This window comes from Miscanthus floridulus, chromosome 1 (assembly GCF_019320115.1).
Source record: "Miscanthus floridulus cultivar M001 chromosome 1, ASM1932011v1, whole genome shotgun sequence".
NCBI classification, from domain to species: domain Eukaryota; kingdom Viridiplantae; phylum Streptophyta; class Magnoliopsida; order Poales; family Poaceae; genus Miscanthus; species Miscanthus floridulus.
In genome coordinates this window covers 8,354,190-8,368,541 of record NC_089580.1, presented here as the reverse complement: position 1 = coordinate 8,368,541, position 14,352 = coordinate 8,354,190, and the positions used below count along the sequence as shown (strand labels likewise).

At 46.9% G+C, this 14,352-nt stretch overlaps 1 protein-coding gene across 1 annotated transcript; it reads right to left on the bottom strand.

Annotated features, from left to right (window-relative positions):
* Positions 1–407: 407 nt before the first annotated feature.
* On the bottom strand, positions 408–8,332 carry LOC136538025 (DNA-directed RNA polymerase II subunit RPB2-like). The gene is made up of 25 exons (XM_066530044.1): positions 7,821–8,332; positions 6,562–6,783; positions 6,198–6,488; positions 5,856–6,053; positions 5,629–5,693; positions 5,464–5,550; positions 5,244–5,364; positions 5,111–5,155; positions 4,886–5,023; positions 4,710–4,782; positions 4,552–4,628; positions 4,356–4,463; positions 4,110–4,226; positions 3,571–3,726; positions 3,373–3,474; positions 3,078–3,203; positions 2,916–2,993; positions 2,743–2,838; positions 2,527–2,642; positions 2,368–2,437; positions 2,238–2,291; positions 2,010–2,153; positions 1,616–1,915; positions 1,040–1,462; positions 408–934 (listed from the first exon to the last, which is right to left on the bottom strand). Exons 1-25 carry the CDS (start codon positions 8,172–8,174, stop codon positions 821–823), a joined length of 3,675 nt encoding a protein of 1,224 aa, XP_066386141.1. The 5' UTR covers positions 8,175–8,332; the 3' UTR covers positions 408–820.
* Positions 8,333–14,352: the final 6,020 nt, after the last annotated feature.

Genomic DNA, 14,352 nt, shown 5'->3' with positions numbered 1-14,352 from the left:
TGCAGCCACGGGCGTGGAAGAAGACAGCGAGGGCAGGTGCGAATCCGACAGCCTCCACCGCATCCCCGCGCAAATCGGACGGCGCAAAAATCAGGTGTGAATCTCCCCTAGAACACTCAGGTTGATGTTTAGCATTTTCCATAAAAAAGAAAAGGCAAACGCACAATCCAAAAGATAGGAACATTCAAAAGACTCGTAACAGCTAGCAGAGCGCGTAGCCAATGGCTACTGAAGTAGCAAATTGCAAATGGTCTCAAACGTCAACATGCAAACCTGCCATGCTTGGGATCCTCTTATGAACCAAGGGTTGTGTAGCATAAGAAAAAAATATTAATTGGAACCATGCCGTTACTATTATCATAATTTGGAGACATGCCACGAAAACCCCATGTAGTTCAAAATAAAACTGAAATTGTAATGGCATCGCAATTAGTATTAACGTACAGTTACACCAAGTGTACAAACTGGCACCTTTAGTTCCCCCAAAGTCTTTGTACTCGCACAGATTAATACATTGCAGCACATTCCTAATGTACACAATTAATTCAGCGATCCGCTAGCACAGATCCGAGACAAAACACGGATAGGGATGATAACCCATCAAGAGACTAATGGCCTGCCCATCGTTCGTGAACACATAGGGATGATATCAAGAGACAATAATGGCCTGTCCATCGTTCGTGAAGAACCAAAGTCCAAATCAGAAAAGAAGTGACCAGAAAGAAGTTCCTCAACAGGGTACTATAATGATCACATCGTGTGAACCAGGATTATAGCAATGGAGCAAGAGTTCTGGTTACACATCTCATGTGATACACGTTCAGCGCTTTTTCTGATCCTTCCCTGTCTTCATATCATGGGTAAGCATTCTTGGAGCAATAGCCATTGCCATAAGTTCCTGGAACAGAAGCTTACAAGCATAGGGTATGTGTACCTGTAGACACAGTAACATTTTATCCCATCAGTTAAACCAACATTTATAGAGTAAATGCCACAAATGGCAAACCAGCTGTTTCAAAACACAAACAATTCTACTTACTTGGACAATGTCAGTCTTGTTCTTGCAGCCCCTACATTCGAACGAGTTCTTCTTTAGGTTAGCTATTGCGATGAGACCACATTTCTCGCATACATGGACTCGGTATGCGTCACTCTGGTCAAACAGCCTTTCCTTCAGGAAGAAAGCTGCTCCATGTGCGATCATACAGTCCCTTTCCATTTCTCCAAAGCGGAGACCACCATCACGAGATCGCCCCTCTGCTGGTTGCCGGGTGAGTATCTGAACAGGACCACGTCCTCTCGAATGTATCTTGTCATCCACCATGTGCTTGAGTCTTTGGTAATACGTGGGACCCAGGAAAATCATTGCAGTCAGTTTTCTTCCAGTGTGACCATTGTACATGGTCTCAAATCCACGCATTTGATAATTACATGTATGAAGAGCTTTGCTGATGTTATCCACCTGGTATCAAGGCAAAATAAACAAGACCACAGAATTAACATATCAAATCAGTTTGTTCATAGCATGTTTTGCACAGCACAGGCCCTTGAATTCAATCTTTCGTTAAGAATGACCAAGTGTTAAGAATAACAAGCTTCTAAAAAGAACACTTACAGTCACATCGGTGAATGGAGTGGCATCGCCTTCCCTCCCCATCTGGGCCGCAACTTTACCCATAATACACTCAATCAGCTGCCCAATAGTCATACGGGATGGAATAGCATGTGGATTCACAATAATATCGGGCGTGATGCCTTCGATTGTCCATGGCATATCCTCTTGAGTGTAAGTCATCCCAACAGTTCCTTTTTGCCCATGCCTACTGCTAAACTTGTCTCCAATTTGTGGTATGCGAACAGATCGCATCCTAACCTTGACAAATCTTAGACCATCCGCATTTGTTGTTAACAGAACCTATACAGAATACCGCAGCCTTAGTAGCTTGTTGGTGAAGCTCCAAGCCCATCAGAAACCACCTATTGATATAGGAAGGTGAGAAACTACTAACCTGATCTACCATGCCACTTTCACTGTGACGCAGAGAAGTACTATGGTCACGCTTCGAGTATCTAGAAGCTTGCCCTTGAGCGTCATCCTGTGGAATAGGAGATGTCTTCCCAATAATGACATCTTCCCCCGAGACCCTTGTTCCCTGATACATTACATGAATTAAACATATGCAATCAGCATTACCCCTGATAAAGATAAACCTGCACAGATGAAGTCCTCTACTCACAGGTGGTGCAAGGCCATCATCATCTAGTTTATCATATGACCCATGACGCATTCCCTACAAGGAAAAGTTATTAGAATATTAGCCTCATGAGAAGAAAAGAGAAAACTGTAATACAATTTTGAAAACACACCATAGTATTTTCCCTATTTGGACGACCAAATTCCTCTTTGACAAGTGTACCCATCTTCTTTTCCTCATCTCTGCGTATATGAAGTTTAAATCATCAGACTAAAAGCAGTTTAAGCACTAGACTACTTCATGGAAGCCCAGCTTACAATTTGCGCTATACCTGTAAGAGCGGAAAAATAGTGATCGGAAGAACCCACGATCTATGGAAGATTGATTCATAATAACTGAATCTTCTTGATTATATCCAGAATAACAAGCGATAGCAACAATTGCATTCTGCACCCAAATCACCAAAATAATATTGATAATCAATGGACAGAACAGAAAGGAAATATGACATGTAGAAAGCACCCTGAAGGGCAAATTGCTCACTCACAATGCCAGCTGGTAACTGTCTGAAGTGCAAATGTTCCATAGCACGAGTAGTAACTAGAGGCTTTTGTGGGTAGTATAGAACATAGGCCAACGTGTCCTGGATCATGATGGCAGATTGATAAGGTTCAGACCTATATCAACATGTGAAGAAAATCAAACAAATAGTGTACTCACCATCCTTAACTGGTAATTGGTGACATAAATTCCCATGGCTTGCTTTCCCATAGCAGACTGATATGTATTACGAGGTGACTGCATTATCAATGGGAAGAATTAGACCTTGTCAGAGGGGGGGGAAAAGATTATACAACTGAAACCCAGAAGTGAATGGTTCACCTGGTTGTGGTCAGGAAAAGGAATAATCGACGCACAAACACCAAGTATCAATGAAGGATGAATCTCACAATGTGTGTAAGTTCCAGAGTAAGCATCCTCTGGGTTGTGACTTGCGTTTTGAAGGTCCTGAAATTGTTTCATTGGCGTCAGTAGGTGAAGGTGAATATATAGAAGGAAAAAAAGGCAAAGCTATACTGGGATTCCATGGAATATCCAGAACGGTATAGACAAAATCCTTTCATACACAAGGGCCTCAGAATATGTTCAATCAGGTACACATGCATATCCCACTTACACTTATGGTCATGGAGATCATGGTAGTCTCCTCTTCTTCAGTATCTATGTATTCTATAAATCCTTTTGAGACCAATTCATGCCAGCCTTCATCAGGAGTCTCCTGGATAAGTGGACAAAAGGATAGAAGAAGCTTATAAGAAAAATTATGCACATGTAAAGTTAAGTGGAAGCCAGCACATGTTGATCAATGTCAGACCCTTTGTTGCAAAGCTCGGATATGCGCCTTCTTGATGAGCAGCCTCTGACCCTCAACAATAAACAATGGACGACTGCAGCGTCCATAATCCGTGTAGAGTCGAAGTTCTTTAAGACGGATATCACGAACCACGCCAACTTCAGTGTTGACATCAATCTGAAAATGAAAACCAAGCAAATTTGAGATCTTAAGGCCCACTAAACTGCACCTTTAAATAATATGCAATGTTACCTGTCTATGAATAACCTACCAAAGTAAATGAAAATTCCAGTAGATACTTGTGTCACGAAAAGAAGTTTGAATTGCATACTGAACACCATTGTTAAAAACAATTACCTCAATCAGTCATATATATATATATATATATATATATATATATATATATATATATATATATATATATATATTATCTGTACATGTGAGTGGGTAATAAATAGTGGTAGGGATTTTTAAAAGAACTTTTGTATAAAATCAGTTTTTTTGTGACTCATCTAATTTGTCTTTCTGCCTGCAATTAGAAAGTATAGCATGGAACAAACCTGTCTTCTTAAACGCCTAAGAGTCTTAACCAACAGGTCAGGGTTCCTATGAATTCCAACCCAACAACCATTGACAAAAATTTTAGCAGCTTGTGGAATGACAGCTGGTGATATCTCCTGCAGAAAATGAGTACTAAGTAAATCAAAATACTATAATAACTTATACCAAAACAAAACCTAGGTTTGGGAGGGTACAATAACCAAATAAAAATGCATGTACACACTGACAAGGAAACGAAAACAAACCTCAAAATTTTCTGTGCCCCACTCCTCCAAAAATTCCAAAATTGGATTTGCAGCAGAACCAACAGTGATATATACCATCAAGGCAAGATTTTTCACCAAGCCACAAGCCTGAGCACAGGGCAGGTAGAATTATAGGGCAACTGAATAACCAATGTTCTATGGCTTGGAAAAATGAGTAGGACACCAAATCGCTTACTTGTCCTTCTGGTGTTTCCGCAGGACACATCATTCCCCAATGTGAATTATGCAACTGGCGGGGTTTTGCCAATTTTCCTATTGGTTAGATTAGAACAAAATTTTAAAATCAAGTATTCATGGAGAAGAATTAGATGAGAGAAAATCTGGGATATCCACCTTCACGCCCAATGGGAGAGTTCAGCCTCCGGAGATGTGAAAGTGTAGAAGCATAGGTCAGGCGATTAAGCACCTTTGTAAGAAAGATTTATGGAACATAGATCAGCAAATTTTTCATTAAATAAGTCAGAAGTAGTGCCTTAAAAATGAGCATTGAAGCAAAGAAAAATAGGCACCTGAGAAACCCCTGCTCTGGTTCCAGCTTGGTTAGCCTGTCCCCAGTTTCCAGTAGCAAGAGAGTACTTCAAGCCACTGGTAACAGTTTTTGCTTTGATAGCAAATTGCAAATTAACTTCCTTTCCGTTATCTACACACTAGGATGAAGGAAAATAAAGAGTTAATAACCACACGGATCAAATGGGCGGGGAAAATAGAATTTCACAGTTTAGACAGCAAAAAACCTTTTGCACATAAGATCTCACATCCCTTGTTAACTTCCTGAAAAGCTATAGTTGCAGACGAAAAACAAAATCAGGCAATTAATCCAGAAAAAGGGATTAACAGCATTTAATATTCTGGTATATTTAGGCAAACCATTCTAAACAGCCCTCCAAGCAGTGGACCAGCAAGATCTAGTCTTTTATTTCCATAATGATCTCGGTCATCCTCAGCTCTTCGACCAAGAGCGCACATCAGTAGGCGGTGAATAATATACCTGCAAGACAAAGGGTAAATCAACCTCGCTACTTTCAACAGAAATTTAATATTTGCTGATGCCGCCACAACTCCACAAGGCTTGACAAGGAGCACATACCCAAAATAGTATGCCTTCTTAGTTTCACAGAATTCCCCAACACCAACATGAGGCAACATTTCCTTTTGAAGTATTTCCTTTGCATATCTGAAATAGAAAAAGATGTAAGCATGAGTGGAACAACTCAAACCAAGTGATGTAATGTCAACTCTTTGCTTGACATACTTAATTCTCTTTTCTCGAGTGACACCAACTGTTGCGCCACGTTTTCCAATGTAGTCCAGAGCAACCTATGAGCAGTCAAACTAGAGCTTTTAAGAGAAGAAACATAAGCCAGAGGCAGCTCAGCTCAAAATATGCCACAAGTAACAACCAAATAAAACAGCATGCACAAAGCAAGCATTGGTTGAAGTAAAGAACAAGTTCCACCAATCAAGCAGCTGAAGAAGTACCTGTTGATTTTGAATGACAAAAGCTTCCTCCAGGGAGGGGCGTAGCAATTCCATCATTTGTGTATCAGAAAAGTCATAACATATATGCTCCAGTATATCCTTGTCCGCAACAAATCCTAATGCTCGAAATACAATGATAATGGGAATGTCCGCACGAATATAAGGCAGAGTAGCACGGATATATTGACCAGATGATCCCTGCAGCATAAGGAACATATCACAGATGTAACATTTTATAAGGTCAGCTGCCTCACTGCAGTACTACACCCTCTGACTTGTCCAAGATGTCAGAAGCAGGCATATTCATTGAGAACTATTTTTGAAAACTTATAAGTCACTAACCCCTTTTGCTCCTGCTCGCGAAAGCATCCGTACAAACATGCTGCTGGCTGGTCTGTTCTGGTTCTCAGCCATGGAACGGACTTCAGCCACATATGCAAATTTGTTAGGCTGCCTCTTCTTAAAAACATAGACATGGTTGGTGCTCATCTTCTCCTGGGCAATAAGAACCTTTTCGCTTCCATTGATAATGAAATAACCACCTTGGTCATAAGGACACTCCCCAAGTTCAGTGAGATCCTTCTCAGATTGTTGATACAGTGTGCAGTAACTAGAACGCAACATGATTGGAACCTGCAGAATATTAAAGGGTTGAGGAGAGAACGATACAATTGAGAAAACTTTCTTCATATGTTAAGTACAGCACCTTCCCAATAAACACTTTTGGATACTCTGCAGTCTCTGTAACTTCTTCACAGTCATGTCCTTTCTTCATTACTCTGTATGACACATCAACATACAGTGGTGCAGAGTATGTCAAGTTCCTGAGCCTTGCTGATTTTGGAAATAAAGTAGCTGTCTCTCCATCGGCTTCAGTCATCATTGGCTTGCTGAGATAAATTTGACCAAAGCTAATCTTGTGCAGAGTCTAATGAAGAATATAACAGGAACTATAAGTCACAAGGACAGGCAAAATGATGCATAATAATAAGATAATTCGAGTTCCACTGAAACAACATAGCACCAAAGGAAAAAAGCTATTGATAAATTTGTGTTGGCCATGCTACAGGCTTTGGTATATGTTATTTTCTTCTTCATGGATATTTTTCACATATAGACTAGGATGGGATGATATAAATTGCTAGGAATTGCAAATTGCAAAGGATTAAAATGACCCCAAACATCAGATTGTTATGATCAAAAGATTCTTTTTCAATTTACTATGCAATTTCGGATCTGCATTGCGGCCCCACACATATTAGTCTTACATGATTTGTTCAAGAGAATTCAGAAAGGTCTTGAGACTCGTTTGTTTATCACAAGTGCTTTGCCATTAATGATTGATTTTGCAGAAATTCACAACCCTAATCTGTGAAATTGTGTTTTTCCTTTGCAAGCACTTCTACTGGCATTATCCATTATTTGCAAATCACACCAGGTAGCTCCTCAAACAAATAATATACAAGTGGTCCAAAACCCATGAAACATCAGATGTGCTATCTTCATCATAAGGTCAACTCCATATATGACTAGTACCAACTGAAATCACTACAGATGTCCTCATCAATCAATGTACAAAACTCACTCTAGAATCTTCTTGTGCTATCCTTATGAAACTCAAGAATTCCCTACCTATCACCCCGAGGGAACTTCAGCAGAGGCTAATCTAGACACTAGAACTAAACAATTCCACAACCCTACCACCAATGTCAGGGTTTGGGGTTGCTACATATCAGTGGCAAAATTCACCCTCCAGCCATAAAATTGAACACATGTTTTCGCACTAGTTCCAAAACCCTAAGTGGACAAGCAGGTGTCCAGAGAAAGGGTGGCAAAGTTACCAGCACGGCCTATGCTACCGAGACACCACGTCATACCAAGCTCCCCCAGCCTAATCGCCGAATCTAACAGCAGCAAATAGTGAACGATTCAAGCCACTTGCAACGGTCAGAGTGGGGGAACAACCTCGGCAAACTCGGCCTGGCGGCCGGGGTTGTGCTGCGACTCGGGGCGGATCTCGATGTCGGCGGACTCATCGACAATCTCCTGCATGGTGTTCTGGATGAACTCGTCGAAAGAGTCCAGCTGCTGGCGCACGAGGCCCTTCTCCTCGAAGTAGGCGGAGATGACGGCCCAGGCGTCGTCCTGCGTGATCTCCTCCTGCTGCTCGGGGTCCCCATCCGCCGCCTCCTCCATCTCGTCCCCGTCCCCCCCGCCGCCGTACCCCATCTCGTCGTCCTCCTCCGCGTGGCCGCCGCCGTGCTGGTGATGCCCGCCGTAGCCCATCTCCATCCCCTCCTCGTACTCGTCATCCTCCATGGAAAGAGCCCTAGCCCTAGTGGAGAGCTGCTACGATGGGGGCGGGGGTGGGGATCGATGTCTCGGCGAGCCGCCTCTCCCGAGCGCTAGAGACGGCGGTAGGGGTGCGGGGCGAAGTGGCGAGGGGAAGCGGAATTGGGCACGATTGCCTGATTTGGTTCGCAATATACGAACGGCCGAAGTCGGTTTGGGGTTTTCAGGCAGACCAGGAAGAACATCAGAGGATTCCTTATTAGACACCAGACAAATGACATTTTCTTTCCTGATCTTCAAAAAAATTTTGTTCTCTATTTGACACCGAGTTTAACTTTCATTCCTTACGTGACACTTCGTTGCATTTTTCATCCGGCCACCGTTAACTGCGCTGTGAAAAGACGATTTTGCCTCTGTGGGCCCCACCACCCTTCTCCCTCCTCTCCTCCGCCAGGCCGCAACACTATCCTGGTCGCGCGCCGCGCTGGGGCTCAGCCTCCGCGCCGTGCTCCACGTCCCCTCCGCGGCGACGTCCGACGACGGCGGCGAGTGCGACGGTGGCCGTGGCTGCTGTGGCGGCGGCGCGGGTCCAAGCGCTTCCGCGTGCGGGGCCGCCGCGTGGTGGACCTGGCCTGGGACCTCTCCCGCGCATGCTTCCCGCCCTCGGGCGGCTCCCCGGAGCCCTGCTCGGGGTACTTCGTCGCCGTCGTGGTGGACGGCGAGATGGCGGTCATCACGGGGGACATGGCGGAGGAGGCCTACAGGAAGACCAAGGCGCCCGCCCGGGCCGGGCCCCGTCCTCGTCTCGCGCCGCGAGCACGTGTCCATGCGCGACAGCGGAGGACGTGGGCACCGGACCTACGTCGTCGTGCGCGGCAAGCAGCAGGGAGATCTCGGTGGATCTCGTCTCGCGCGCCGCCGCCCAGGGCAGCCAGGGGCGGGAGCGGGATAGGGCCGAGGTCGGCATGTCCGTCTCCGTCGACGGTGATCGCGTGCTCCACGTCCACCGCCTGCGCTGGAAGTTCCGCGGCATCGAGAAGGTGGACCTCGGCGGCGGCGACCGCGTCCTCGTCTCCTTGGGGAGGACGCGGCGACCTGGAGGAGGAGAGGAGGGAGAAGGGTGGTGGGGACCACAGGGGCAAAATCGTCTTTTCACAGCGCAGTTAACGGTGGCTGGATGGAAAATGCAACGGAGTGTCACGTAAGGAATGAAAGTTGAACTCGGTGTCAAATAGGGAACGAAAAATTTTTAGGGCCAAGAAAGGAACGGGTCATTTGTCTGGTGTCAAATAAGGAATTCTCTCGAAGAACCTGAGTTTATGGGCTTTTAAGGTAGTAACTGAGGTCCAGTTTGATTATGACTATAGCCAGCTTCGTGTTCGAATTCACCAGAAGGTGCAAGAGGTGAAGAAGGCGAATGAACCCCAAAAAATTGAAAAAAGTCTAAATAATCCCTAATATATCGTGGGTGGCTTACTTAACCCCTTAACCTACAAAACCGGATATCCAACACATTAAACTTTGCCAAACCAGTCATTTTACCCCTAAGCTAGTTTTGGTATCTGGTTTTGCGTACCCGACGTTCCAACTTGGCAGACAGTGGCCCGCCTCTCTCTCTACCACATGGGCCCTACCCCTTCTCTCACCGATACGTGGTCCCCGCCCGTCATCTGTTGTGTCACCTGATGGCCCGAACCTATCTAACTCTTGTGTTTTTGTTGCCTTCTTGTTCTTAATTACGCGCACCTCTGTCGATCAATCTACCTTCGTGGGATACCCCTCGGAGGACTGCCGACGATATTATGTCAACAGTTGGCACGCCAGGTAGGGGTGTGCGTGCTGTTTCCATGACGAACATGATGGTACACTTTTTAGGCTCTTCGTCCTCTCCAAAGCCCGATCGGATCTTTACGGTCAGATCGATCTCATGGGTCATCAATGCTGACGGAGACGGAGAGATCATCAAGCCGGTGCAGATCGATTCTGCGCCGACCACACCAACACCTGCAATAGCAGATCCGATCTCGGAGCCGCCTTCAAGGTCGTCTTCACCAATAACTCATCGCCTGCTGCCCCGCTACTCGAGGAAGCAGGTCGGCAACAACGATCTAATCGCATCCATCGATCAGGTCGACCAGAAGCTCGCCGACTGCCTCTCCCTCATAGAATCGGCTCTGACCACTCTGGTTTGGCGCCGACCACATTCTGGTTCCGATCTATCGGAAGCCGATCGACAAACTCCAGGGGATACGACCACCATCCATTAGGATGCCCTAAGGAACAAATTCACCGACCAGATTAGAGACATCTATTCTCTCGCTGACTAGCTCTTGCCGACTATCAATATGCTGCAAATTGGCCAATGTCCTGAAGAATCCCTCCACACCATCATGGAGGAAAATCTAGACTCTGAGTCCCAAGGCTCTACGGAGATTGTCGCCAAAACCGCTGTTGTCCAACCTCCTTTTCCATCCTTCCGTAGAGGTGGGATTTTTAATGTCAGCATCGACAGCCCTCCGCGGGATGGAAAAACCGATGAGGACCGCGCAGCTCCCGTCAACAAAAACACCAACCGTGCACATTGTCGAGCGAATGAGGTCGCCATTGTGCTAGCCGAGGCTGCTCGCAATGGAGAACAACTCGACTCGCAAGGGAGGCCACGCCCACTCCGCCGCAACCTCGACGATGAATTCGTCCGTGTCGACGGCCACGATGTCTACAAGACCCCAAGCGCTAACTTGGCCATGGCGGCTAATGAGCTCGCTCGGCTCGAGCAAACGATAGAAGTCACCAAGGTCGTCGCAATGCTTAAAGCTACGCACTACTAGGTCAACGAGATCCGCCAGGATCAGGGACCTTCCTACTCGACAAGCTCAAATCGTCGATCCGCCACGCCAAGATCCAATCACCGCCCCAGCAGAAACTGTTTCGCCAACCAACATCGTGATGATAGACAACCCCTCCAGGGGGTAGCTAGGGGGAACCATATCAACAACCCTCGCCAACATGGCCAAGAAGTCAATCAAGATGTCCGAGCACACATCAACAACCTCCGGGATGCACGATGTCATATCGATGGACGCCGTTTCTCTCTTGGCATGAGGAGGAAGTACGTCGGCGTCAAGAATATGAGCAAGAATTTGGTAATCCGGATGTAGCCCTCTAGCCACTTAACGCCAGCAATGCTGCCGATCCTGACGGTGACGATCTCGAAGGGCCCCGAGCATTCACGAGAGCACTCCGAACACTCCAGTGCCCCCGTGGTTTCAAAATCACTAGGGTCGAGCCCTATGAGGGGTGGATGAACCCCACATAGCGGCTACAAGCTTATGCCACAGCTGTGCATGCCATCGGGGGAGATACCAGTGTCATGATGAACTATCTTCCTGTCATGCTCATGCCGACCACAATGAACTGGCTCACCAGCCTCGCCCTAGATTCTATCGAATCTTGGGAGCAGTTGAAGAAGGTCTTCGCTGATAATTACACGGCTACGTGTACTCGGCCGGGCACCAAGCACGATCTGAATCGCATTTATCAGAAACCATCCGAGCTCCTCCGTAGTTACATCAGTCGATTTTCTGAGATAAGGAATTCTATTCCCAACATCACGGAAGCAGAAGTCATCACCGCCTTTGTCAGAGGACTCCATCACCGTGACCTCCGCTCCAAATTCAATCATAAGCCACAAAAGGGGATTGGCGAAATGATCATGACCGCTGATCAATACGCCGATGATAAAGAGGCCAAAGTTCGCTTCAACGAGGATGCAGGCACTCACCGCCCAACTCACCGCAGCGCCGATTGCCCCGACGAACGATGCCATAGTAACTACCGCTACGACGACCACAGCCACCATTAGGACAGTGGCTGTGATCGGCCAGAAGGGTCTAAAGCTGGTCAGTATCGCCGTCGCCGACCAGACAACATTGTCGCCATCGTTGACGAACCTCGTGCCAAACGTAACTACGATGAGGAGTACAAGAAAATCCTCAAAGGCTCGTGCCCCCTCCACAAGAATAGCAAGCATAAGATGAAGGACTGCCTTGACTTGGCTAAGGAGTTCCAGGCCAAAAAGAAGGACGACGACAACGACGATAGAGCCAGTGGTCATCGACCACCTAGGGACAACAATAACGCCTTCCAAGATCACGACAAAGTGGTTGCCACTATCTTCGAGGGCCTCACCGCCATCAAGAATAGAAGAGGTCGAAAACTCACTGCCCGCCGGGTGCTCGCCATCAACACAGAAAACGCTATCGCCGACCCCAGCTATCGCCCATGGTCTAAGGTCCCCATCACCTTCAGTAGGGCTGACCAATGGGCGGGCATCCCTTACACAGAGTGTTTCCCCCTCGTTCTCAATGCAACTGTCAAGAAAGTACTCTTCAAGAAAGTACTCATCGACGGCGGAAGTGCCCTGAACCTCCTCTTCATCGGAGCCCTAAAGGAACTGGGCCTCAGAGTAGAAGACCTCACTCGCTCCGACTTCTGGGGTGTGGTACCTGGTAGGGCATCCTGACCGCTTGGAGAGATCACCCTCCCAGTATAATTCGGCACGGCTAACAACTTCCATGTCGAGCACATCAACTTCTATGTCGCCGACTTCAACACCGCCTACCACACCATACTTGGTTGGCCAACTCTGGCCAAGTTCATGGCCATACCGCACTACACCTATCTGGTATTGAAGATGCTCATGTCGGTAGGAGTTCTGGCTCTATGGGCCAACCTCTCCATCGCCTACGCCTACAAAACAGAGAGTCTCTCCCTCGCCGAAGCCACCGACCTCTCCATCCAGATGGCCAGTATGGTCAACGATGCCAAGATAGTGCCCACCGACGACCTAGAGATCCCAGCGCTAGAGCCTCCACGTGCCTCCGCCAAGTCTAAGGAAATGAAGGAGGTCGGCCTTGGCCTCGATGACCCCACCAAGATCACCAAGATTGGAGCTCATCTCGACCCCAAATAGGAAAGCGCGCTCATCTTCTTCCTACGTGCCAACATCGATGTGTTTGCTTAGAAACCTACAGACATGCTGGGGGTACCACAGGAGAAGATCGAGCACTCCTTAAATGTCTCACCGACCGCCAAGCTGATAAAGCAGAAGCTCCGATGATTCGCACCAGACAAGAAGGAGGCTATTAGGGTAGAAATAAAACGGCTCCTAGTAGCTGGATTTATTAAAGAAGTGTATCATCCTGAGTGGTTGGCAAACCTAGTTCTTGTTCAAAAAAAGAATAAAGAATGGAGAATATGCGTTGATTACACTGATCTCAATAAACACTGCCCTAAAGACCCCTTCGATCTACCTCGGATAGCCAAGGTTGTAGACTCCACCGCCGACTGTGAACTCCTCTTCTTCCTCGAGGCTATCACCAGATATCCCTCAAAGAGGACAACCAGATCAAAACATCGTTCATCACGCCTTTCGGTGCGTATTGCTATACCACCATGTCTTTTAGACTAAAAAATGCCAGGGCGACCTACCAAAGGGTCATCCAGATGTGCCTTGACCAACATATAGGCCGCAACGTCGAAGCTTACATTGACGATGTGGTCGTCAAATCCAAAACCGCCGATAGTCTCATCGCCAACCTGAAAAGATACCGATGAAAGTTGAACCCTTCAGAGTGCATCTTTGGAGTTTCATCCGGCATACTCTTGGGCTACATCGTCAGTGCCCGCGGCATCAAACCCAACCCCGATAAGGTCTCCGCCATTACCAATATGAAATGGCCGACCTACATAAAGGATATACAGAAGCTCACAGGGTGCATGGCTGCTCTCAGCCGCTTTATATCATGCCTCGACGAAAAGGGACTACCGTTCTTCAAACTACTCAAGGCTTCTGAGCGCTTCTCCTAGTCGGAGGAGGCTGATACAGCCTTCGAGCAGCTCAAGTTGTTTTTAACGAAGCCACCGATCATGACGGCGCCTCAACCAGACGAAACCCTATTGATCTACAACGCCACTACCTCTCACGTCGTTAGCACAGCTATCGTCGTCAAGTGTGAGGAGGTCAGACACGCCTATAAGGTGCAACATCCGGTCTACTTCATTAGTGAGGTTCTTAATGAGTCTAAAACTCGTTACCCTTAGGTTCAGAAGCTGTTATACGCCATTCTGGTCATGTCGCGCTAGCTCTGCCATTACTTCGAGTACTACAAGATCACCATGGTCACTAAGTTCCCTCTAGGGGACA